The sequence below is a fragment of the Saccoglossus kowalevskii genome, chromosome 21, assembly GCF_978046115.1.
Source record: "Saccoglossus kowalevskii chromosome 21, keSacKowa6.1, whole genome shotgun sequence".
In the NCBI taxonomy this organism is placed as follows: Eukaryota; Metazoa; Hemichordata; class Enteropneusta; family Harrimaniidae; genus Saccoglossus; species Saccoglossus kowalevskii.
Genome location: NC_140661.1, coordinates 604,041 through 631,716, shown reverse-complemented (window position 1 = coordinate 631,716; position 27,676 = coordinate 604,041). Strand labels below are relative to the sequence as shown.

The 27,676-nt window shown below is 37.9% G+C and overlaps 2 protein-coding genes across 6 annotated transcripts in view; one reads left to right on the top strand and one right to left on the bottom strand.

The window, feature by feature from the left end:
* Positions 1-13,273, bottom strand: part of LOC102802829 (molybdenum cofactor sulfurase-like) — a 39,767-nt gene extending 26,494 nt beyond the window's left edge. The window contains exon 1 of the mRNA XM_006821444.2: positions 13,168-13,273. Within this exon, the coding sequence (XP_006821507.2) occupies positions 13,168-13,273 (106 nt within the window). The remainder of the gene's footprint in view (positions 1-13,167) is intronic.
* An 890-nt stretch (positions 13,274-14,163) lies between these two features.
* LOC100371890 (poly(rC)-binding protein 3-like) overlaps positions 14,164-27,676 on the top strand; it is a 108,636-nt gene continuing 95,123 nt past the window's right edge. For all 5 annotated transcript variants that reach the window (XM_006821443.3, XM_085495197.1, XM_085495195.1 and 2 more), the window contains exons 1-2: positions 14,164-14,279; positions 14,535-14,571. The gene's annotated coding sequence lies outside the window, so the exon portion shown is untranslated. The remainder of the gene's footprint in view (positions 14,280-14,534; positions 14,572-27,676) is intronic.

Genomic DNA, 27,676 nt, shown 5'->3' with positions numbered 1-27,676 from the left:
AATCTATCAATATCTTCACGCATAGTAACCATGTCGTCTTCTATATTATTCATTCTCCCTTCAAACAGCTCAAAGTGCTTATTTATGTTTTCTAATACATTGGAAATGCCCCGCAATTGACCTTCCATTGTGTCCTTTAGTTGTTTAATGTCCTGTCGTACTGGGTCGTCTAAATTCGATTTACTTCTCAAATTTCTGCGTGCACCTCCACCGACCTCATCCGAGTCACCATAGTTTGGACCAGGGTTCACTTCCACATTACCAATTACTAAGAGACAGAATAGGCATGTCCGAACTGCTAATGTTGTTTTACCACATAACAATAGAGAACAATAGGTCACTGCCAATATGGCGAAAGTACCGTCACCTTTACTCAGTTTCCCGCAACTAAATCTGCCTATTCTTGTTCTATAGGTAATCACATCCACACCCATCATCAAAACATGTCACTATATACCTCGTTAGATGGAAACGTTGTCAGATCCTACCGATCGTGTCTCAAATTCGGCAAAATTCAGGAAAGATGCGGAGCTCCAACGTAAACGATGCACTGCCACTCACTCACAGTTTCTTTATGATAACTTCTAAAGGCTTATGATCAGACTGTACTGTGACCTCTCTGCCGTAGGTATACTGTTGGAACTTTTCTACTCCGAACACAACAGCTAACATCTCTTTTTCAATCTGAGCATATTGCTTCTCAGTATCTGTCAGGGCTCGGCTCGCGAATGCTACTGGCTGACCTTTCTGTGTCAATACTGCGCCTAGTCCTGCTTCTGATGCATCTACTTGTAATGTAAGTTCTTCTTTTTCATCATAGTACTTCAGCACAGTATAGTCACTAACTAGCTGTTTGATTCTTTCCATGGCTTTGTCGTGTATTTCCAACCAACACCACTCAGTTCCTTTCAGTGTTAGATCTCTATGTGGTTTGCATTCTTCACTTAGTTCTGGTATGAATTTGCTTAGGTAGTTTACAAAGCCTATGGATCTCTGTACTCCCGCTACATCTTCAAGATTTTCCATTTGTCTCACTGCCTCAACCTTCTTCGGATCTGGTAGGAGTCCTTTTTCTGAGATGATGTGTCCAATATATGGAACTTCGCTTAATCTGAGCTTGATTTTCTCTTTGTTGAGTTTCAAGTTGCGTTCTCTGCAACGTTTCATCAAGGCTTTCAACTTGATGTCATGATCTGCAGTGGCTTGTTCAACCGTATCTCCAACTCCATAGATCAATATGTCGTCCACTATGGACTTGACTCCTGGAAGACCCTCAATGGCTTGATCTTGCCGACGTTGGCTTTGCATGTCTGTATGCATTTAGTGAGGTCCAGGTCAGATTCCCTCAGCAGTCTTTCTCTGAGTCTGGAGTCATTTATCCCACAAACTATTCTGTCTCTAATTAGTGATTCTTGTAGAGTCAGAAAATTGCATGTTGCAGCTAGGATTTTCAGATCTGTGACATATTTGTCCAGTGGTTCATTTGGCTCCTGGTTACGAGTGAAGAACTTGTAGAGTTCCACAGTTTCATTTGTCTTAGGGTTGCAGTAGCTGTCAAAAGCTTTTATTATTTCATCCAGCTTCCGGTCCTTTTCATCTCCAGTAAGTTGCATGGTTTCATAAATCTCTCTACCTTCTCTGCCAATAAGGTATAGGAAAAGCTTGCATTTCTGGCTTTCCTGTTTACCTGCCATTGCTAAATCCACATACAGCAGTAATTCTTCTTTCCATCTTTTCCAAACTAAAGATAGATTTTTTGCATTCACATCAAGCGTGTCTGGTGCTCTAAGGTGCTCCATAATGCATTAATACTTTCAACTGTATCAAGAATTACTTCAAAATTGCTGGAATGCAACTTTCTGTGAATTATTATTGTACTTCTGGGACACTGTATTTTCTTGCACAATGATTGCTGGTGTGGGCTACCGTAGCTCGCCACATACACGTGTAACAGGTGATTTCTGTGCTTTCCGTGCAATGTTCACAAAGACATATAGCTTCCAAATGTCCCAAATTTAATCACAACGATGCTATGTGCAATCGGCACTCTTCTGTATAAGGCTCGTTTACTCACAGTTTTCTGTTACCATGCCGTAGTCACGCGCATTATTATCGAACGGACGGCGAACTGCAAACTGTTTCTTTCTCTGTCTTTTAATTTTCAGTTCTTTTCCAGTCCGCCACTTCTGACACCATGTTCCAAGATCGCTTATTTTAGATAGATCTTGGACGAAAACGGAAGCGAGTACAACGTGAACAGTGTCTTTGCTGCGTCGGTAAACAACTACACTTTACTGAGTGTCGGCCATGCCGTTCAAGAACAACACAATACTACGCATGCGTACAACATTAACATAATCATGTCAAAGGTTAAATATATAAAACTACAGTATCTGAATACCACTTGTTACAACAACCTCAAATCCCAGGTAGGATACCAATACCACCCTGAATCCCAGTAATGGTATGGAAACCACCTCAAATCCCAGGTAGGATACCAAAACCACCTCAATTCTGGTCGTAGTACAGAAACCACCTCAAATCCCAGCTGGGATACCAACACCACCATGAATTCCAGTCATAGTACAGAAACCACCTCAAATCCCAGCTAGGATACAAACACCACCCTGAATCCCAGTAATGGTACAGAAACCACCTCAAATCCCAGCTGGGATACCAACACCACCATGAATCCCAGTAATAGTACAGAAACCAACTCAAATCCCAGCTAGGATACCAACACCCAGGATCTCAGTCATGGTGCAGGAACCACCTTAAATCCCAGATAAGATACCAACCCAACACTTAATCCCAGTCATGGTACATGAACCACCTCAAATCCCAGGTAGGATACCAACACTACCCTGAATTCCAGTCATGGTACAGAAACTACCTCAAATCCTAGCTATGATATCAAAACCACCGTGAATCCCAGTCATGGTACAGAAACCACCTGAAATCACAGGTAGGATACCAAAACCACCCTCAACCCTGGTCATGGTACAGAAACCACCTGAAATCACAGGTAGGATACCAAAACCACCCTCAACCCTGGTCATGGTACAGAAACCACCTGAAATCCCAGCTAAAATACCAACATCACCCTGAATCCCAGTCATGGTACAGAAACCAACTCAAATCCCAGCTGGGATACCAACACCACCATGAATTCCAGTCATGGTACAGAAACAACCTCAAATCCCAGCTAGGATACCAACACCACCCTGAATCCCAGTAATGGTACAGAAACCACCTCAAATTCCAGCTAGGATACCAAAACCACCCTCAACCCTGGTCATGGTACAGAAACCACCTGAAATTCCAGCTAAAATACCAACATCACCCTGAATCCCAGTCATGGTACAGAAACCAAATCAAATCCCAGCTGGGATACCAACACCACCATGAATTCCAGTCATGGTACAGAAACCACCTCAAATCCCAGCTAGGACACCAACACCACCCTGAATCCCAGTAATGGGACAGAAACAACCTCAAATCCCAGGTAGGATACTAGCACCACCCTGAATCCCAGTTATGGTACAGAAACAACCTCAAATCCCAGGTAGGATACCAACACCACCATGAATCCCAGTAATGGTACAGAAGCACCTCAAATCCCAGGTAGGATACTAGCACCACCCATAATCCCAGTCATGGTACAGAAACCACCTCAAATCCCAGCTGGGATACCAACACCACCATGAATTCCAGTCATGGTACAGAAACTACCTCAAATCCCAGCTAGGATACCAACACCACCCTGAATCCCAGTAATGGTACAGAAACCACCTCAAATCCCAGGTAGGATACCAACACCACCCTAAATCCCAGTTATGGTACAGAAACAACCTCAAATCCCAGGTAGGATACCAACACCACCCTGAATCCCAGTAATGGTACAGAAGCATCTCAAATCCCAGGTAGGATACTAGCACCACCCATAATCCCAGTCATGGTACAGAAACCACCTCAAATCCCAGCTAGGATACTAACACACCCTGAATCCCAGTCATGGTACATAAACTACCTCAAATCCCAGCTAGGATACTAACACACCCTGAATCCCAGTCATGGTACAGAAACTACCTCAAATCCTAGCTATGATATCAAAACCACCGTGAATCCCAGTCATGGTACAGAAACCACCTCAAATCCCAGCTAGGATACCAACACCACCCTGAATCCCAGTAATGGTACAGAAACCACCTCAAATCCCAGGTAGGATACCAACACCACCCTAAATCCCAGTTATGGTACAGAAACAACCTCAAATCTCAGGTAGGATACCAACACCACCCTGAATCCCAGTAATGGTACAGAAGCACCTCAAATCCCAGGTAGGATACTAGCACCACCCATAATCCCAGTCATGGTACAGAAACCACCTCAAATCCCAGCTAGGATACTAACACACCCTGAATCCCAGTCATGGTACATAAACTACCTCAAATCCCAGCTAGGATACTAACACACCCTGAATCCCAGTCATGGTACAGAAACTACCTCAAATCCTAGCTATGATATCAAAACCACCGTGAATCCCAGTCATGGTACAGAAACCACCTCAAATCCCAGCTAGGATACCAACACCACCCTAAATCCCAGTTATGGTACAGAAACAACCTCAAATCCCAGGTAGGATACCAACACCACCCTGAATCCCAGTAATGGTACAGAAGCACCTCAAATCCCAGGTAGGATACTAGCACCACCCATAATCCCAGTCATGGTACAGAAACCACCTCAAATCCCAGCTCGGATACTAACACCACCCTGAATCCCAGTCATGGTACATAAACCACCTCAAATCCCAGGTAGGATACCGATACCAACACCACCCTGAATCCCAGTCATGGTACAGAAACTACCTCAAATCCTAGCTATGATATCAAAACCACCGTGAATCCCAGTAATGGTATGGAAACCACCTCAAATCCCAGGTAGGATACCAAAACCACCTCAATTCTGGTCGTAGTACAGAAACCACCTCAAATCCCAGCTGGGATACCAACACCACCATGAATTCCAGTCATAGTACAGAAACCACCTCAAATCCCAGCTAGGATACAAACACCACCCTGAATCCCAGTAATGGTACAGAAACCACCTCAAATCCCAGCTGGGATACCAACACCACCATGAATCCCAGTAATAGTACAGAAACCAACTCAAATCCCAGCTAGGATACCAACACCCAGGATCTCAGTCATGGTGCAGGAACCACCTTAAATCCCAGATAAGATACCAACCCAACACTTAATCCCAGTCATGGTACATGAACCACCTCAAATCCCAGGTAGGATACCAACACTACCCTGAATTCCAGTCATGGTACAGAAACTACCTCAAATCCTAGCTATGATATCAAAACCACCGTGAATCCCAGTCATGGTACAGAAACCACCTCAAATCACAGGTAGGATACCAAAACCACCCTCAACCCTGGTCATGGTACAGAAACCACCTGAAATCACAGGTAGGATACCAAAACCACCCTCAACCCTGGTCATGGTACAGAAACCACCTGAAATCACAGGTAGGATACCAAAACCACCCTCAACCCTGGTCATGGTACAGAAACCACCTGAAATCACAGCTAAAATACCAACATCACCCTGAATCCCAGTCATGGTACAGAAACCAACTCAAATCCCAGCTGGGATACCAACACCACCATGAATTCCAGTCATGATACAGAAACCACCTCAAATCCCAGCTAGGATACCAACACCACCCTGAATCCCAGTAATGGTACAGAAACCACCTCAAATTCCAGCTAGGATACCAAAACCACCCTCAACCCTGGTCATGGTACAGAAACCACCTGAAATCCCAGCTAAAATACCAACATCACCCTGAATCCCAGACAAGGTACAGAAACCAACTCAAATCCCAGCTGGGATACCAACACCACCATGAATTCCAGTCATGGTACAGAAACCACCTCAAATCCCAGCTAGGATACCAACACCACCCTGAATCCCAGTAATGGTACAGAAACCACCTCAAATCCCAGGTAGGATACCAACACCACCCTAAATCCCAGTTATGGTACAGAAACAACCTCAAATCCCAGGTAGGATACCAACACCACCCTGTCGCTGAATCCCAGTAATGGTACAGAAGCATCTCAAATCCCAGGTAGGATACTAGCACCACCCATAATCCCAGTCATGGTACAGAAACCACCTCAAATCCCAGCTAGGATACTAACACACCCTGAATCCCAGTCATGGTACATAAACTACCTCAAATCCCAGCTAGGATACTAACACACCCTGAATCCCAGTCATGGTACAGAAACTACCTCAAATCCTAGCTATGATATCAAAACCACCGTGAATCCCAGTCATGGTACAGAAACCACCTCAAATCCCAGCTAGGATACCAACACCACCCTGAATCCCAGTAATGGTACAGAAACCACCTCAAATCCCAGGTAGGATACCAACACCACCCTAAATCCCAGTTATGGTACAGAAACAACCCCAAATCCCAGGTAGGATACCAACACCACCCTGAATCCCAGTAATGGTACAGAAGCACCTCAAATCCCAGGTAGGATACTAGCACCACCCATAATCCCAGTCATGGTACAGAAACCACCTCAAATCCCAGCTAGGATACTAACACACCCTGAATCCCAGTCATGGTACATAAACTACCTCAAATCCCAGCTAGGATACTAACACACCCTGAATCCCAGTCATGGTACAGAAACTACCTCAAATCCTAGCTATGATATCAAAACCACCGTGAATCCCAGTCATGGTACAGAAACCACCTCAAATCCCAGCTAGGATACCAACACCACCCTAAATCCCAGTTATGGTACAGAAACAACCTCAAATCCCAGGTAGGATACCAACACCACCCTGAATCCCAGTAATGGTACAGAAGCACCTCAAATCCCAGGTAGGATACTAGCACCACCCATAATCCCAGTCATGGTACAGAAACCACCTCAAATCCCAGCTCGGATACTAACACCACCCTGAATCCCAGTCATGGTACATAAACCACCTCAAATCCCAGGTAGGATACCGATACCAACACCACCCTGAATCCCAGTCATGGTACAGAAACTACCTCAAATCCTAGCTATGATATCAAAACCACCGTGAATCCCAGTCATGGTACAGAAACCACCTCAAATCACAGGTAGGATACCAAAACCACCCTCAACCCTGGTCATGGTACAGAAACCACCTGAAATCACAGGTAGGATACCAAAACATCCCTCAACCCTGGTCATGGTACAGAAAGCACCTGAAATCACAGGTAGGATACCAAAATCACCCTCAACCCTGGTCATGGTACAGAAACCACCTGAAATCCCAGCTAAAATACCAACATCACCCTGAATCCCAGTCATGGTACAGAAACCAACTCAAATCCCAGCTGGGATACCAACACCACCATGAATTCCAGTCATGATACAGAAACCACCTCAAATCCCAGCTAGGATACCAACACCACCCTGAATCCCAGTAATGGTACAGAAACCACCTCAAATTCCAGCTAGGATACCAAAACCACCCTCAACCCTGGTCATGGTACAGAAACCACCTGAAATCCCAGCTAAAATACCAACATCACCCTGAATCCCAGACAAGGTACAGAAACCAACTCAAATCCCAGCTGGGATACCAACACCACCATGAATTCCAGTCATGGTACAGAAACCACCTCAAATCCCAGCTAGGATACCAACACCACCCTGAATCCCAGTAATGGTACAGAAACCACCTCAAATTCCAGCTAGGATACAAAACCACCCTCAACCCTGGTCATGGTACAGAAACCACCTGAAATCCCAGCTAAAATACCAACATCACCCTGAATCCCAGTCATGGTACAGAAACCACCTCAAATTCCAGGTAGGATACCAACACCACCCGAAATCCCAGTTATGGTACAGAAACAACCTCAAATCCCAGGTAGGATACCAACACCACCCTGAATCCCAGTAATGGTACAGAAGCACCTTAAATCCCAGGTAGGATATTAGCACCACCCATAATCCCAGTCATGGTACAGAAACCACATCAAATCCCAGCTAGGATACTAACACACCCTGAATCCCAGTCATGGTACATAAACCACCTCAAATCCCAGGTAGGATACCAACACCACCCTGAATCCCAGTCATGGTACAGAAACTACCTCAAATCCTAGCTATGATATCAAAACCACAATGAATCCCAGTCATGGTACAGAAACCACCTTAAATCACAGGTAGGATACCAAAACCACCCTCAACCCTGGTCATGGTACAGAAACCACCTGAAATCACAGGTAGGATACCAAAACCACCCTCAACCCTGGTCATGGTACAGAAACCACCTGAAATCACAGGTAGGATACCAAAACCACCCTCAACCCTGGTCATGGTACAGAAACCACCTGAAATCCCAGCTAAAATACCAACATAACATGAATTCCAGTCATGGTACAGAAACCACCTCAAATCCCAGCTAGGATACCAACACCACCCTGAATCCCAGTAATGGTACAGAAACCACCTCAAATTCCAGCTAGGATACCAAAACCACCCTCAACCCTGGTCATGGTACAGAAACCACCTGAAATCCCAGCTAAAATACCAACATCCCCCTGAATCCCAGTCATGGTACAGAGACCAACTCAAATCCCAGCTGGGATACCAACACCACCATGAATTCCAGTCATGGTACAGAAACCACCTCAAATCCCAGCTAGGATACCAACACCACCCTAAATCCCAGTTATGGTACAGAAACAACCTCAAATCCCAGGTAGGATACCAACACCACCATGAATTCCAGTCATGGTACAGAAACCACCTCAAATCCCAGCTAGGATACCAACACCACCCTAAATCCCAGTTATGGTACAGAAACAACCTCAAATCCCAGGTAGGATACCAACACCACCCTGAATCCCAGTAATGGTACAGAAGCACCTCAAATCCCAGGTAGGATACTAGCCCCACCCATAATCCCAGTCATGGTACAGAAACCACCTCAAATCCCAGCACGGATACTAACACCACGCTGAATCCCAGTCATGGTACATAAACCACCTCAAATCCCAGGTAGGATACTAGCACCACCCATAATCCCAGTCATGGTACAGAAACCACCTCAAATCCCAGCTCGGATACCAACACCACCTGAATCCCAGTCATGGTACAGAAACTACCTCAAATCCTAGCTATGATATCAAAACCACCGTGAATCCCAGTCATGGTACAGAAACCACCTCAAATCACAGGTAGGATACCAAAACCACCCTCAACACTGGTCATGGTACAGAAACCACCTGAAATCACATGTAGGATACCAAAACCACCCTCAACCCTGGTCATGGTACAGAAACCACCTGAAATCCCCAGCTAAAATACCAACATCACCCTGAATCCCAGTCATGGTACAGAAACCAACTCAAATCCCAGCTGGGATACCAACACCACCATGAATTCTAGTCATGGTACAGAAACCACCTCAAATCCCAGCTAGGATACCAACACCACCCTGAATCCCAGTAATGGTACAGAAACCAGCTCAAATTCCAGCTAGGATACCAAAACCACCCTCAACCCTGGTCATGGTACAGAAACCACCTGAAATCCCAGCTAAAATACCAACATCACCCTGAATCCCAGTCATGGTACAGAAACCAACTCAAATCCCAGCTGGGATACCAACACCACCATGAATTCCAGTCATGGTACAGAAACCACCTCAAATCCCAGCTAGGATACCAACACCACCCTGAATCCCAGTAATGGTACAGAAACCACCTCAAATTCCAGCTAGGATACCAACACCACCCTGAATCCAAGTAATGGCACAGAAACCACCTCAAATCCCAGGTAGGATACCAACACGACCCTAAATCCCAGTAATGGTACAGAAACAACCTCAAATCTCAGGTAGAATACTAGCACCACCCAGAATCCCAGTCATGGCACAGAAACCACCTGAAATCCCAGCTGGGATACCAACACCACCATGAATTCCAGTCATGGTACAGAAACCACCTCAAATCCCAGCTAGGATACCAACACCACCGTAAATCCCAGTTATGGTACAGAAACAACCTCAAATCTCAGGTAGGATACTAGCACCACCCAGAATCCCAGTCGTGGCACAGAAACCACCTGAAATCCCAGCTGGGATACCAACACCACCATGAATCCCAGTAATGGTACAGAAACCAACTCAAAACCCAGCTAGGATACTAAAACCACCCTGAATCTCAGTCATGGTACAGAAAGCACCTCAAATCCCAGCTAGGATACCAACACTACCCTAAATCCCAGTTATGGTACAGAAACCCTCTCAAATCCAAGCTAGGATACCAACACCACCCTGAATCTCAGTCATGGCACACAAACAAACTCATATCCCAGCTAGGATACCAACACCACCCTAAATCTAAATCATGGTACAGAAACCCCCTCAAATTCCAGATAGGATACCAACACCACCCTGAATCCCAGTCATGGCACAAAAACCACCTTAAATCCCAGCTAGGATACCAAACCACTCTCAATCCTGGTCATGGTACAGAAACCACCTCAAATCCAAGCTAGGATACCAACACCACCCTGAATCCCAGTAATGGTGCAGAAACCACCTCAAATACCAGCTAGGATACCAACACTACCCAGAATCCCAGTCATGGTACAGAAACCACCTCAAATTCCAGCTAGGATACCAACACTACCCAGAATCCCAGTCATGGTACAGAAACCACCTGAAATCCCAGCTAAAATACCAACATCACCCTGAATCCCAGTCATGGTACAGAAACCACCTGAAATCCCATCTAAAATACCAACATCACCCTGAATCCCAGTCATGGTACAGAAACCACCTCAAATCCCAGCTAGGATAACAACTTCAAATGGTACAGAGTATAATTGAACATTTTGAACAAATACTAAAAAAATACTAGTTGGCCATGTTGGTTTTAAACAAAAATAGGCTTGACGATAAGTGTATCTACAAAAAAATACAACAAAGAAACATGCAGGTAGAACATAAACAACCAGCCTTTCGGCTGAGATAGCTCCGCTGTTAGCAATGAGCATTTCAATTAAAGAACTGAAGATATTATTAGAAAATGAAAAATATGTATAGTATGAAAGCAATAGAACTCGAAAATATCACTTTTTACCAAAAATGACACAAATATTCATCAAAATTAGATAATTGAAGATATCATCACAAAATAAACAAATCTGAGCGAGGTCTACCTGAGGTTCCTATATAGTAGTAATATAGTATTATAATTTAGTATTATAATTTAATCCCAATATTTTTTATACTCTCTAATGTATTAGCTTAGTTTGTTTTATTTTATCTATTTACTTTTTTGTAACCTTGTATTCCTTCTCAAACTTTTGTACCCACTGCCAATCCCCCTGGGGAATGTGTAGGTGTTAATAACATTATTATATGTATAACATAAAAGCAATCAGACTTTTTACCAAAAATGACAAAAATATTCATCAAAATTAGAGAATTAAAGGAATCATCACGAAATGAACAAATCTGAGAGCGGCATGTAGTACCTATATATGTAATATCAAAGCAATTAAACTTGAGGTTTTCAAACAAAAAATATTCACTAAAATTAGAGAATTGAAGATATAATCATGAAATGAACAAATCTGAGAAAGAACCATCAAATTTGAAAACATTCTGACCTGCGGTTTCGAACAAGAAGTTGAGATTGTAAAGTTGACGACGGACGACATCGGACAATCAGTAATATGAACAGCCCCGCTGTGTCGACATTGTTGACAGCGGAGTTAAAAAGTTGACACGAACACCGAAAGACAATAAATAACTCATATGATAAGCTCTGGTCAACAAAGTCAACAGCGGAGCTAAAAATCAACCACAATTAATCAAAATAGTGTCACCATGTAAATTTTGATGGTTGAAAACCTAGTGGTGACAACAGCAACAAATAACAACAATATATCACAACATTGTTCAAATTACAAGACGTAAACATTGATTTCATAGCCCAGAATAAAATGGTATGGAATACAGGAGTGTAGCCATGTTGGTTTCAATAGAAAAAACCTTGGTGAAAATAAACAGCTATTTTTAAAAGTAAAATACAGCAATGAGGGCATGACAAATCTGCCCAGCAGCTCCTTATATTGTCCATCTGGGTAGAAAAATAACGTTTTGAACTTCTGCGTGATGGAAATAAAATGACAATCATCTCAATCAACACAATGTGTATTGTTGTCAATGTACGGGAAAAAAAATTAACAAAAATTATTGCTAAAATAAAAATAAAAAAGTACTCCCACATGAGAATTGCACAATATAATTGAGAACTATTTTGAGAAAGTTTAAAACTGCAAGATTGGGTAAAAACACACTGGAAAGGTGAATAATGGCAGGCATGAATCTGACAACTGACACTTCATTAATTGTATAGCTATGCTTTGTGGAATACGGTACACCTTTGATCCCAGGAGATGAGATGTTTCACACCAAAAACAAGATGAATAGATGGAGGTGGGATACAAATAGTTCAAAACACAAAATATACATATCATGACCATGTAACACTTAAACTTATGATATTATATAATTTGTGTCCAGGAAGTCACAAATCTATGAAAATCTAGTGGGCCATAATCTCACCTAGAATTTATGTTGTTCGGTATCACATCACTTTCCAGTCACTGATTTTAGCAGAAAATGCTAAAAAGTGCAAAAATATTTGAGTGTTGGTGATTCGATAAACATTTTCAAATAATATATGCATATGCTGTGACCAACACATCAGCTAAAAATAAAAAAAAAAAAATTGAAGGTAGCTTTTCTGAAATTGAAAAAAAAACCATGTTACCTCTTTTGTGTACAGTGTAATTACCCAGATAATGGTCAACCAGACTTTTATGGATGTGTGGCTTCCTGTTCACAATAACGATTAAAGTTGAAGTGTTACGTGGTTATGATATGTACATTTTTGAATTCGGTAAATGTACCAAGTAACTTCACAGTCTCCCATTGTACATGTACTAGTGTGTGTTTTCAACCTACGCCAACGGATCATCGGGCCCATCTCAAACTGAAGCCCGTTTTTACACAATGTTATTATATTTGAAGTAATTTAAAGATAATCAATTAATACTGATTCAATCACCTCCAAGTCTTGCAAATTCGCGTTTGCGAACGCCATCTATTGTATGATTATATCCACAATTCTCACAGTCAAATTCGACGACCTCTACTTCAGCACATTCGGCCATGTTTGATTAAATAACCTTTGAACTTTGATCAGGTGACCAATGTTTGTCAACATCTAACCAGGCCATGTGATTACCCTACACACGCACAGTGGGCCGCACGGAGGGTTTCATAAGACATTTAAAACAAGAGTCTTTCATCAATGTATCCCTCTCTTATAAGAATGTCTTTCTTGATAAACTTGTATCAATAAGAATTATTGTTAGTTGCCCAAGCAATTATTAGAAAAAATTAAAGTTTATAAATTATGATTGTACAACAGCACTTATCATATCATGTATTTTTTTCTTGCTTGCTAACTTGTACAACTCGAAAAACTAACGAACAAATACCATCATTAGGAAGCAAGTTTTTGACTGGTATCAATTTTATAGTGATTTGTCATGTAGACATATAGGATGACCACGTTTGGATCGCAATCGCATTACAAGTGAATCAAATGCCATAAATACAAAAAACGAGTACAAATAACGTATTCTAACAGCCGTGTCTTTGTATTGTTCCTCCAATTCTAAAGAAAATTATATACCGGAGGAATATTATCTGTGCATATAGGAAATGCCTTTGTCTCTTCCATTATTTTAGGCCGATTAGCGCGTTTCAGTGATTTTACTTCGCTATTATATTAGGTCTGAGAGTGCGCAGTTTTTGTTCAACGGTCCGGGGAGTTCTACACTCGCCAGAACAAAATAGACCATCGAACAGCTCAAAATTAAGTTGACACACTATCCTATAATAACATTTATTTTTTCAAAATCCAATATAATAAAATGCGTACGTGCAAATTAGATATTCTGCGAAATACACGCCAAATGAACTTAATACCACTGACAGCGGATTGATTCTAAATGCCTCACTTAGTGCGTCGCCCTGTAGTTGATTTCTTTTGATAGCACTGTATTCTGTTTTACCCGAGGACCTTCCCCCGTATATCAGCTCGAAGCTCTCTCCTAACTATTCCACATTACCCCAGTTAAACCCGACAAAACCCCGGGAACACGACACAAGGTACGGACCGTGGAAATGGTCCATTTATAACTGAATAGTGGCCATGTGTGTGTTTTTATTCACCAATATATGTATTTGGATGCGATTTATTTTAAATCACATGCGACTTGCGTGAAGTCCATTCAATATACGACCAACCGCACAGCTATGATTTCCCGTGCTCACTGATGAATGACCGATTTTGTGTACCCGCATCTCTCTGTAACCTATTATTTCCACCGTGTTAATTCTCCCTGTTTTTCTATTTTCTTATAGTATCTGCGTGTACCGTGCAGCAATTTCATTAGCCAAGGTAAATACATTCCCATTATAATTTTTCTTGTTCGCTATTTTTATTGTTGGTCGATATGTTCACGCACTGTCGTTACACAAAGGGTGTTCGTTTACATGGCACGCGAATCCCCAGATTGCCTCTGTTCAGTGCAAACGGTCCGCAGTCGCTACATATCCTATCCTTGGAAATAACCACCGTTAGAACCAAGTCTCCCGATTTCAGCGCTTATTTCGTTGTCGATCGGACAGATCGCGGACATGCACGACTAAGGCTACATTGATATTACACTGACATAAAGAACGTGAGGGCTCCGAGGAGATTGCTGTATGATGTGAATAAACTCAGTAAAGCATGTGTTGCTATACATTTTACGTATCCCAGGTTTCAACAGCCCCAAACACGGCTCGGGAAATATTTGTGACCCTGTGTTGGTGGACAATTTATTACCACAGAGGGTTGAACAGTGAAATGGCGCCTATAATTTTTACTGCGTTGGGTGATCCTTAAATAAATGTTTTAACTAAGAGCAGGTCAGCCGATTTTCATTAAATCGTTCAGTATAGATGATTAAAAATCAGTGAAGAAGTACCTAAAATCTGAAGATGTCAAATAATATTATTCGTTGATATTTTTTAAATTGAATTTGTATTCTAAAAGTTTGAGCAATGAATGCTCTTTCCATTAACTGTTTCACCATGTGATGTGGCAACAAACAGGGAACAGCTGTGGCGACTTTGCTGTGAACTGAATTGTAAATAAGCTCTGCACTGAGGAATAATAGCTTAGAACGCACCTCATGTTTAGTTTTCTGTGCTGAAAAGAGGCGAAATCTAAAAAAACAAAAGATCAATAATAGTTACACATATGGAGACAGTTATTGATCCCCACAGAGTAGTGATGTTCTCTGGCAGAACAGTCTTACATTTTAAAATTAACTCTCTTCCCAGTTAAGCTAATTAATTAATAAATTAATTTATTTATTAACACATGAAGAATTTTGGCACTCTGTGATTTTGGCCTGTGTTTTATTAGAAAACCAGATGATGATAATGAAGTTGTGGCTAAAAATAGTTTTAATTAGTGGCATGTATTAGTTTCTTAATGGCAACTTATTTAGCCTGTGTTCCCCTGTGGTGAGTATGTGAAATAGGGCAGTGAAAATACATATATAAAAATGGACCTCCTGATACTACTGTAAAAGCATACTTTGTAAACCATTGAATTTCTGCCAGTAGAGAATTAATTACATAATTTAAGAGCACCTATTGACATGATTTTAATAGTGAAACAGTGAGTTGTATTGTGTTTTCCACATAGTTTTATTTAATTTTTTTTTAGTTGGCATTTTTGCTGTTGTTATCACAGTCTAATTTTTTTGTATAGTACACTATTTCATCCAAATCTATTTATTTAATATAGAAGTTGTTATTGCTTTTACTTCATGAAATATAACATAATGCATGTTGACACATGAGATTTCACAGTGTGATATGCTGTTGTTTAAACTACTATATACCTTCAACTTAAAATGGTATCACCCTATTATCATGGTGGAATAGTGAAATACCTTGACCATACCAAAATACAGGGGTGAATTGATTTATGTTATAAGGATGAGGATTATTGTACAGTTTGGATTTTATCAATGACTTGTATTATTTTGATTTGACGCTAGGGTTTACACATGTAGTTAGTTGTGACAGATTGCGTCCCCCAGAAGGCAATATATTTATCCAATTGTTGAATCACCTCCCATACATTGTAACCTTATACATGTAGCTATTAAAAAGTAACCATTTTCAAGTGCCTTTTTAATATAATTTTGGGTTCGATTATTCTGAATCAAGAATTTTTCATTAAATGCTGGTAACTGGTGATACTAAACATCTATTTGAAATAATATATAAGGAGAAATTGTTTTGACATCATGTCCTTTTTACAATGTCTCCTCAAAATCTTGCTTCATAAGGCCATATTAATGTGAATTAGAGTTTTTTTTTTCTGCTGAAATCAATTATTTTAAATTCACTTATTGGCTGATGAGATTCATGGAATATTAAAATATATATTTTATCAAATTTGATACGCCCCACCAGTGACAAGTAAATGTCAAATAAAATCTGCCTATCAGATTCAGAGTCGTACCTTGCTGACTTATACTGACATGAATTTTTGTAAACTCAATTTTGTATTTACAATAAAATTCAAATGATCCTGTTATTTGCAGCTAATCTTTATTACTGCATGTATATCGTGTAGAGTGTTTGTTGTAGTGTCCACAAGTACTTTTTGTACCTGTACTTATGAGACGTTTACCAATCACTCCTTTTTTAATAATCAGACACTGTTAGATTAATACAGTTAATGGTTAATTTGAATGATTCTTGTAGAATCATTTGAGTTCTTACTTCACTAAAATACACGTAATGTTAATTTAAGCAACCCATCTAAAAAATCTTGATTTTTCAATTAGTGATTGTTAATAATCAATTAGAAATAAGTTGTCAATTTTATTAACCATGGTATGGATCCGTTTTTGGAATGGTGTATGAGATCAGCTGGTTGAGTAGAAGAGCTTAGGGGTTGATTAGCTTACATCATGACAAGGTTATTGAGAAATGGCCTGAAAACACTTTATATTTACAATAATAGACATAAACACATACCATGTTCTCACTTGAAAAAAGTTACATTGGTGTAAATGTATCCGGTAATTAAAAATATAAAAATCTCATAATCACATTCACACCAGCAATTCTTACAAGAGGCATAAACTGCCTTAAAATTTTTCGCACATTGCAGGCCTGCCTACTTAGTTATCATTTAAATACAGTTGACTGTGGCACTCAAATTCAACTTACAATAGTGGTGCACTCACAACACTTTTTGTGAATAGTTGCCAGTGTTACTTCTTTACTTAGCATCTTTTCATCTGTTTAGTGTAAAAGGACACAAAATACACAAATATGATTAGTCTGTCTAACACAATGTTTTGTGTCATGCAAATTAGAAATTGTTGTGATTGGAGGTGATTATTATAACCCTTTTGTTTTGGGATTATTTAAATGGTTTTAAAAGACAACATCTTGTAAAATTAGCAGTAAATACTGTAAAATGACTAATTTTAACTGGGTTTAAATTTCGCTGATTTACCATTTCAGGCATAATCAGTGGGTTTTGAATTTGGTTTTATCATTTAGATAATGTGTTCTATGCTAAATTTTACATAATCACTTTGTTTTAATTTAGCGCATTTTCCATTTATCAAAAATAAAACCCAGTGAACAATTAATCCTTCTACAGTATACTGTATATTCTGACAAGTTTATTTGTCTGTTCTGCTGTGGCAAAAACCAGGGCAAAATTATTATTACAAATAAAATAGCCCGTTTTGTATTATTTTTTGTATTGTTCATTCGGATTATTTGCTACTCATCTGGTTTATTCTCAGACCAACACCAGTCACAAATATTGCTGCTTCTCTCACTAGTTTTTTTCTTTATACCCGTTTAGAGAATGTAAACTATATCAAATAAATTCAAAATGATACAATTTTCAAATAATTTTTTTTCATTGTTTAGGATTAAAATGTAGTTTAGGATTTTGACATTTTTTATTAAATTCCTATAGTCCATGTACTTGGTACAGATGGCAATTGTAAGTACAGGTAGTTAATATGACAAAGAGACAGTTTCTAATTAAACTAAAGTCAATATAATTAAATTTCCACTACACTTAGTTTTGTTGAAATTGCAAATGTATTATTAAATTTTGATTGTACACTGAACACAGGGATTAGTTAACTCTTTCTTACTGTACTACATCGAGTGCCAAAAAAAAAAAAAATTTTCCATTCCGTCAAATGTGAAAGTCTGTCGGTGGTAAATTTTTAGGGGGCACAATTTATTAGCTAAAAATCAACACCCCCCCCCCCATTAAAGTTTTGGAAATATGTAACAGTGGCTGATGAAAAAATGAAAATAATGCCTAAATTATTCAAAAATATCTTCTATTTTGTAATTACTGAAAAATTTAACTAAAGGAACCTTTTTTCAAGTCATTTTGTCCATTTGCTATGATTGCAGCAGTATTTTGGCATGAAATATCTGGTAATAAATTAATTCATGTAATCCTTTATTAACGCAAACAAGGTCATGCCACTTTAACTTTTGATTAATGTCAGCTTTTTTCCCATTTTCCATGCTTCATATGCACCGTATTTATCATTCTGTGATAGTGTAGTTTGGCTATAAAATGCGGATACCATATTTATTCTATTAAAAGCACATCTCCAATGTAATTATAAGTACATCCACAGGGGGTAAAAGGAGGGGTTAACAGGGCACTGCACCCTACTATCTGAAATTAACCCAAATGATATTTATTTATTTCTATTCACACTTCCCTGCATGGCTGTAAATGTGATGGAATACCAAATATTACTAATGAATTACCAGATTTTAAAATTGTTAATATTTTAGCTATGAAACACTGTTCAATTTCTAATGTCTTAGTAATGTCTTAGAACTGATACTATTATTTCATTATTTAAACTTTAGGAATGTTAGAAATAAAGAAATACTATACAAATGTATGATTTTTAAAGTGTTGTCAATCCCATATCATTACCCAACATGGAACAATTTAACCTTTAGGAATTCAAATCACAACAAGACAAATAAAGAATGGGCAAAAATATAGAATAATTTAAATGAAACAAAGTTTTTTTCTCATCTTAGGTTAAATTGAAAAAATGATGCGTTGACTTGGTTTTCATTGTTTTGTTTTTTTATTTTGTTGTATTAAGATTTTTGTAATACCATAAGCACATTAATTAAATAGTGTTTTTGAATACTGGTACTTGCAGTACATACATTTGTGTCATCAAAACATTCTCTGATATAAATAAAAAACACCTTTGTCATAACAATTTATATTCATGTTTGTGTTCTCATTAAATATCAATGCTAGCAGTTCTTGATGTAAAATATCAATGCTAGCAGTTCTTGATGTAAAATATCAATGCTAGCAGTTCTTGATGTAAAATATCAATGCTAGCAGTTCTTGATATAAAATATCAATGCTAGCAGTTCTTGATGTAAAATATCAATGCTAGCAGTTCTTGATATAAAATATCAATGCTAGCAGTTCTTGATGTAAAATATCAATGCTAGCAGTTCTTGATGTAAAATATCAATGCTAGCAGTTCTTGATATAAAATATCAATGCTAGCAGTTCTTGATATAAAATATCAATGCTAGCAGTTCTTGATGTAAATTATCAATGCTAGCAGTTCTTGATATAAAATATCAATGCTAGCAGTTCTTGATATAAAATATCAATGCTAGCAGTTCTTGATGTAAAATATCAATGCTAGCAGTTCTTGATGTAAAATATCAATGCTAGCAGTTCTTGATATAAAATATCAATGCTAGCAGTTCTTGATGTAAAATATCAATGCTAGCAGTTCTTGATATAAAATATCAATGCTAGCAGTTCTTGATGTAAAATATCAATGCTAGCAGTTCTTGATGTAAAATATCAATGCTAGCAGTTCTTGATGTAAAATATCAATGCTAGCAGTTCTTGATATAAAATATCAATGCTAGCAGTTCTTGATGTAAAATATCAATGCTAGCAGTTCTTGATGTAAAATATCAATGCTAGCAGTTCTTGATGTAAAATATCAATGCTAGCAGTTCTTGATGTAAAATATCAATGCTAGCAGTTCTTGATGTAAAATATCAATGCTAGCAGTTCTTGATGTAAAATATCAATGCTAGCAGTTCTTGATGTAAAATATCAATGCTAGCAGTTCTTGATGTAAAATATCAATGCTAGCAGTTCTTGATATAAAATATCAATGCTAGCAGTTCTTGATATAAAATATCAATGCTAGCAGTTCTTGATATAAAATATCAATGCTAGCAGTTCTTGATGTAAAATATCAATGCTAGCAGTTCTTGATGTAAAATATCAATGCTAGCAGTTCTTGATGTAAAATATCAATGCTAGCAGTTCTTGATATAAAATATCAATGCTAGCAGTTCTTGATGTAAAATATCAATGCTAGCAGTTCTTGATGTAAAATATCAATGCTAGCAGTTCTTGATGTGTCTTTATATTCATAGACAAAAGATCACAAAATGTTGCTCATATTTGTTGTTTGAGTTGATGTGTTTCCAGCTTATGACTTTTTTGTTGAAAAAAAAACAAAAATAAAAAAAACAAAGAGTTAAATTTTCATGAATCAAAAATGTTATGGCAGTAAAAATGTCTTTTTTATACTTTACAGAGTATCACAAATGTCAAATTGTGTGTCATAGAAACTTGCAAATAGCAGTGAAAATTAACAGTATACAGTATATAGTACATGTATATACCCCTTGCTTTAAACTGATGGTTGAATGGGTTGTATGCAGTGTGACTAATATACTGGTTGTGTGCTGCTGTGTAAGGTAGTCAAATGCATTTGAAAGATTCCAATTTGCACAATTTTTACATGTAATATACAATCTGTAATAAGTTAACCTGTAAAACAAATATCAATTTTGTTTACTCAATATAAAGACACACCAATATATTTAATGGACATGAAATCAACTTGTTTTAAATGAATCCAATTTTTTTCCAATTTCACCTGACAAAATTAGGTTTTAGAGAAATCTATCATGCACTGTGTGACAATTATGAAGCTAACATTTTATTCAAATATTTGTCAAAACAATTTTGCTATAGACTCTACAATGATTCTACTATAATCTCTACAATGATTTTTTCATAGAATCTACAATGATTTTACTTCAAAATTAGACTGCCATATTGGATTTACATTGTTGTGTTTGAAATTATATTTTTCTCAAAAGGTTAAAAATTATATAATGACTGAAGCTGAACCTGTAACCTTGTAAAAAATAAACCCTACCCTGGTAGTAAAAAACACAGATTGTGAGTTTGACAGCAAAATAATTTTCAGAATCATATCATCAGATTTTTCATCAAAATACATTCATCTTGTATTATCTAGGTCACTGACCATTTTATGGGATGCTCTGATTTGTGTGGCTAATAAAAATTTACGAAAATCAGTAATCAGGATTACCATAGAAGGATAATCTACTTACAGTTGTAAAAATATTTAAGCTGCCTAGTAGTAATGATTTGAATTATTACAAATGCAGGTTTTCTGTTTCCGTATGTTGGTTTTATTTTTGGAGACTAACTATGTCATCCATTAAATGCAGTTTGAATGGATTGTACCTGTAATAACAAATATTGTGTGTAGTTAGAAATTGTCCAGATTGTATAATACATTATGTATAAAGTCAGCCATTAAATAGTGTTGCAGTGAGTATGAAGTCAGCCATTAAATAGTGTTGCAGTGAGTATAAAGTCAGGCATTAAATAGTGTTGCAGTGAGTATAAAGTCAGCCATTAAATAGTGTTGCAGTGAGTATAAAGTCAGCCATTAAATAGTGTTGCAGTAAGTATAAAGTCAGCCATTAAATAGTGTTGCAGTGAGTATAAAGTCAGCCATTAAATAGTGTTGCAGTGAGTATAAAGTCAGCCATTAAATAGTGTTGCAGTGAGTATAAAGTCAGCCATTAAATAGTGTTGCAGTGAGTATAAAATCAGCCATTAAATAGTGTTGCAGTGAGTATAAAGACAGCCATTAAATAGTGTTGCAGTAAGTATGAAGTCAGCCATTAAATAGTGTTGCAGTGAGTATAAAGACAGCCATTAAATAGTGTTGCAGTAAGTATGAAGTCAGCCATTAAATAGTGTTGCAGTGAGTATGAAGTCAGCCATTAAATAGTGTTGCAGTGAGTATAAAGTCAGCAATTAAATAGTGTTGCAGTGAGTATAAAGACAGCCATTAAATAGTGTTGCAGTAAGTATGAAGTCAGCCATTAATAGTGTTGCAGTGAGTATAAAGTCAGCAATTAAATAGTGTTGCAGTGAGTATGAAGTCAGCCATTAAATAGTGTTGCAGTGAGTATAAAGTCAGCAATTAAATAGTGTTGCAGTGAGTATAAAGTCAGCCATTAAATAGTGTTGCAGTGAGTATGAAGTCAGCCATTAAATAGTGTTGCAGTGAGTATAAAGTCAGCAATTAAATAGTGTTGCAGTGAGTATAAAGACAGCCATTAAATAGTGTTGCAGTGAGTATGAAGTCAGCCATTAAATAGTGTTGCAGTGAGTATGAACATTTTGTACAAATATGCAATATCAAAAATGAAGCATATAATACAGCGATGATGAAAATGTCCTGGGTATCTGGATATTAATCTTTCAATCCTGGGAAAACCCTGATGGTAAAATAAAATATGGGTAACAAAAACATATTTAGTGAGTGATACAGATACATAGTTTTATATATATTTGTTCTCACTAGTGAAAAAAGTGTTTCATAATTATATTTGTGTGTTGAACAAAAATACTATTACTGTTTGAGATATAGGAGTCTGATATTAATAGAAATGTTTGTAATTAAAATGTGTGCAGTATTTGTTTTATATAAAATGTACATTGGTAAACAATTGGGTGTGGGAGTGGGTGGCCATGAAAGCATATCGAATTTGTATAATGAGTTTTACCATATTGCACTGACATTCATATTAACATAATTTATGGATTTTTCTCTCTATCCCTGGGGGATTTCTTTATTTTCTCATCATTCCTAGGGAGTTTCTGGATTTTCTCATCATTCCTAGGGGATTTCTTTATTTTTTTATCATTCCTAGAGAGTTTCTAAATTTTCTCATTGCTGGGGAGTTTCTGGATTTTCTCATCATTCCTAGAGAGTTTCTGGATTTTCTCCTCATTCCTAGGGGATTTCTTTATTTTTTTTATCATTCCTAGAGAGTTTCTAAATTTTCTCATCATTCCTAGGGAGTTTCTGGATTTTCTCCTAATTCCTAGAGAGTTTCTGGATTTTCTCATCATTCCTAGAGAGTTTCTTGATTTTCTCATCATTCCTAGGGAGTTTCTTGATTTTCTCATCATTCCTAGGGAGTTTCTGGATTTTCTCATCATTCCTAGGGAGTTTCTAAGTTTTCTCATCATTCCTAGAGAGTTTCGTGATTTTCTCATCATTCCTAGGGAGTTTCTGGATTTTCTCCTCATTCCTGAGAAGTTTCTGGATTTTCTCATCATTCCTAAGGAGTTTCAGGATTTTCTCATCATTCCTAGGGAGTTTCTGGATTTTCTCATCATTCCTAGAGAGTTTCTGGATTTTCTCATCATTCCTAGGGAGTTTCTAAATTTTCTCATCATTCCTAGAGAGTTTCGTGATTTTCTCATCATTCCTAGGGAGTTTCTGGATTTTCTCATCATTCCTAGGGAGTTTCTGGATTTTCTCATCATTCCTAGGGAGTTTCTGGATTTTCTCCTCATTCCTAGAGAGTTTCTGGATTTTCTCATCATTCCTAGAGAGTTTCTGGATTTCCTCATCATTCCTAGGGAGTTTCTGGATTTTCTCATCATTCCTAGGGAGTTTCTGGATTTTCTCATCATTCCTAGGAGGTTTCTTGATTTTCTCATCATTCCTAGGGGATTTCTGGATTTTCTCTTCATTCTGAGAAGATTTCTGGATTTTCTCATCATTCCTAGGAGGTTTCTTGATTTTCTCATCATTCCTAGGGAGTTTCTGGATTTTCTCATCACTCCTAGGGAGTTTCTGGATTTTCTCATCATTCCTAGGGAGTTTCTTGATTTTCTCATCATTCCTAGGGAGTTTCTGGATTTTCTCATCATTCCTAGGGGATTTCTGGATTTTATCATCATTCCTAGGGAGTTTCTGGATTTTCTCATCATTCCTAGGGAGTTTCTGGATTTTCTCATCATTCCTAGGGAGCTTCTTGATTTTCTCATCATTCCTGAGAAGTTTCTGGATTTTCTCATCATTCCTAGGAGGTTTCTGGATTTTCTCATCATTCCTAGGGAGTTTCTTGATTTTCTCATCATTCCTGAGAAGTTTCGTGATTTTCTCATCATTTCTAGGAGGTTTCTTGATTTTATCATCATTCCTAGGAGGTTTCTTGATTTTCTCATCATTCCTAGGGAGTTTCTTGATTTTCTCCTCATTCCTAGGAGGTTTCTTGATTTTCTCATCATTCCTAGAGAGTTTCGTGATTTTCTCATCATTCCTAGGGAGTTTCATGATTTTCTCATCATTCCTAGGGAGTTTCTGGATTTTCTCATCATTCCTAGGGAGTTTCTGGATTTTCTCATCATTCCTAGGGAGTTTCTGGATTTTCTCATCATTCCTAGGGAGTTTCTGGATTTTCTCATCATTCCTAGAGAGTTTTGTGATTTTCTCATCATTCCTAGGGAGTTTCTGGATTTTCTCATCATTCCTAGGGAGTTTCTGGATTTTCTCATCATTCCTAGGGAGTTTCTGGATTTTCTCATCATTCCTAGGGAGTTTCTTGATTTTCTCATCATTCCTAGAGAGTTTTGTGATTTTCTCAATATTTCTAGGAGGTTTCTTGATTTTCTCATCATTCTGAGAAGATTTCTTGATTTTCTCATCATTCTGAGAAGCTTTTTGATTTTCTCATCATTCTGAGAAGATTTTTTGATTTTCTCATCATTTCTAGGAAGTTTCGTGATTTTCTCATCATTCCTAGGGGATTTCTGGATTTTCTCTTCATTCTGAGAAGATTTCTTGATTTTCTTACATTTTTAGGGGGTTTCTGAATTTTTGTTTCATCCCTGGGAGATTTCTTGATTTTTAACTCTGCTGTTGACAAAGTCGACACAGCGGAGCTGTTCATATTACTGATTGTCTTTCGTCTTCGTCAACTTTACAATTGCAACTTCTTCTTCAAAACCACAAGTTTTCAAATTTGATATGCAAGTACCTTGGATGGTTCTTTTTCAGATTTGTTCATTTCATGTCAAAATCTCAAATTTTGAGTGAATATTTTTGTTATTACATATAAAGGTATAATGTAATGATATCTTCAATTCTCTAATTTTGGTTAATATTTCTGTCATTTTTAGTAAAATGTCATATTTTCGAATTCTTGTTAAAAACCGCAAATCTGATTGCTTTGATACTATGTATATAGGTACTACATGTGGACCTCTCTCAGATTTATTAGGGGCCCAAGCCTGAAGGGCGAGGCCCCTATTCTTATTGTCCGGTTTTTTCTTCTTTCTTCTTTCTTTCTTTAGGGGCCCAAGCCCATAGGGCGAGGCCCCTATTCTTATTGTCCGGTTTTTTCTTCTTTCTTTCTTTCTTTCTTTCTTCCGTAACTTTTTTCGTCAAGCCGTTTGGGAAAACTGCTGAACGGAATGATCTGATAATGCTCTATACTGATATTCCCTAATGTGAACTGGTGCAACATGCTTTCAAAATTTCGATTGGTCAATTAGTTTGGCAGCCATATTGAATTGAAATAAAACCGGAAGTGGCTGTTTGACCACTTTCTGAGGGTCTAGGCGTCTAGATTTTTTTATGGTATATAGGACAACTCATGTGTAATAGATATCAGTAATAAAAACTTTAGCGGTCATGTGACTTTTCCCGCCATTTTGTTTTTCCTAAAAACGGCAAAAAACACTAAAAAATCTTCTTCTTCAGAACCACCTAGCAGAATCCTCTCATGTGTTGTATTTAGCTTCTATATATGAATCCCATTTAGGTTTGATAAAATTATTACGATTGGTCACGTGGTTTGGCCACCATTTTGGATTTCTTCTAAACAGGAAGTAGTTTTTTACTATGGCAACACTTGAGGGATTATTTTCAATTTTGCTTCATGGCATCTGTATATCTATCTCTTTCAGAAACCTAAAAAAGATTTCAGATCAGTCACGTGGTTTGGCCGCCATCTTGGATTTTAAGCAAAATTGCCCAAAAGTTTGGGCATTTGTTTCTCAGAGGTGATTCAACCAATCTACCAGATGTTTTTATATTTACCATGCCTGGCCTTAGCTCCATATGAGAAAAATAATATTATTTTGATCAGTCACATGGTTTGGCCGCCATCTTGGATTTTATGAAAACAGATCTTGTGCAATTACATGTGTTGTATTGGTCCGATTTGGCTAAAATTGTATATGTGCATTCTACTCTTGAGATGCATTTTTTCAACAGAATGGCACGTGGCTGGGTTTTGTCACTGGGCGCCTAAGGGGTGGGGGCTTCTAACCTCATTAATATGCATAACTGATATATCTCAAGCACTGTTGGAGTTAGGAAGATGAAACCTGTGTTATTATGACAACATTAAACAATTGATTTCATTAAAATAACAGATTACCATATATGGTCATGTGAACTCATTAATATGCATAACCATTATATCTCAAACACTGTTGTAGTTAGGAAGATGATTCCTGTGTTATCATGACAACAGTGAACAAGAGATTTGATTAAAATAACAGATGACCATATATGGTCATGTGAACTCATTAATATGCATAACCATTATATCTTAAGCACTGTTGCAGTTAGGAAGATGAATCCTGTGTTATTATGACAACAGTGAGCAAGAGATTTGATTAAAATAACAGATGACCATATATGGTCATGTGAACTCATTAATATGCATAGCAGTCATATCTGAAACACTGTCGTAGAGCAGGACATGTAACTAGTGTCATTATGAAGACATTGAATGAAAGATGTAACTGACATTAGAAATGGCTATATATGATTATGTAATCTCATTATTGTGCATAAGAACATGGCTCATTATATATCCTGAAAACCATATTTCGATAACCAAAGCAGGTAAATACATGGTACCAACTTCATTTCGACCTCATGTTACTGATAATAAGAGCTACCTGATTGTCTAACATGTGACCTCATTAATTATGAAACAGAATCTTATCAGCTTGGGCCCCGGTGACGCCGCTTGCGGCTTTAATTAGGGGCCCAAGCCTGTAGGGCGTGGCCCCTATTCTTATTGTTCGGTTTTTTCTTCATCTTCTTTCTTCTTTCTTCCGTAACTTTTTTCGTCAAGCCGTTTGAGAAAACCGCTGAACGGAATGGTCTGATAATGCTCTATACTGATAGTCCCTAATGTGAACTGGTGCAACATGCTTTCAGAATTTTGATTGGCCAATTAGTTTGGCAGCCATATTGGATTGAAATAAAACCGGAAGT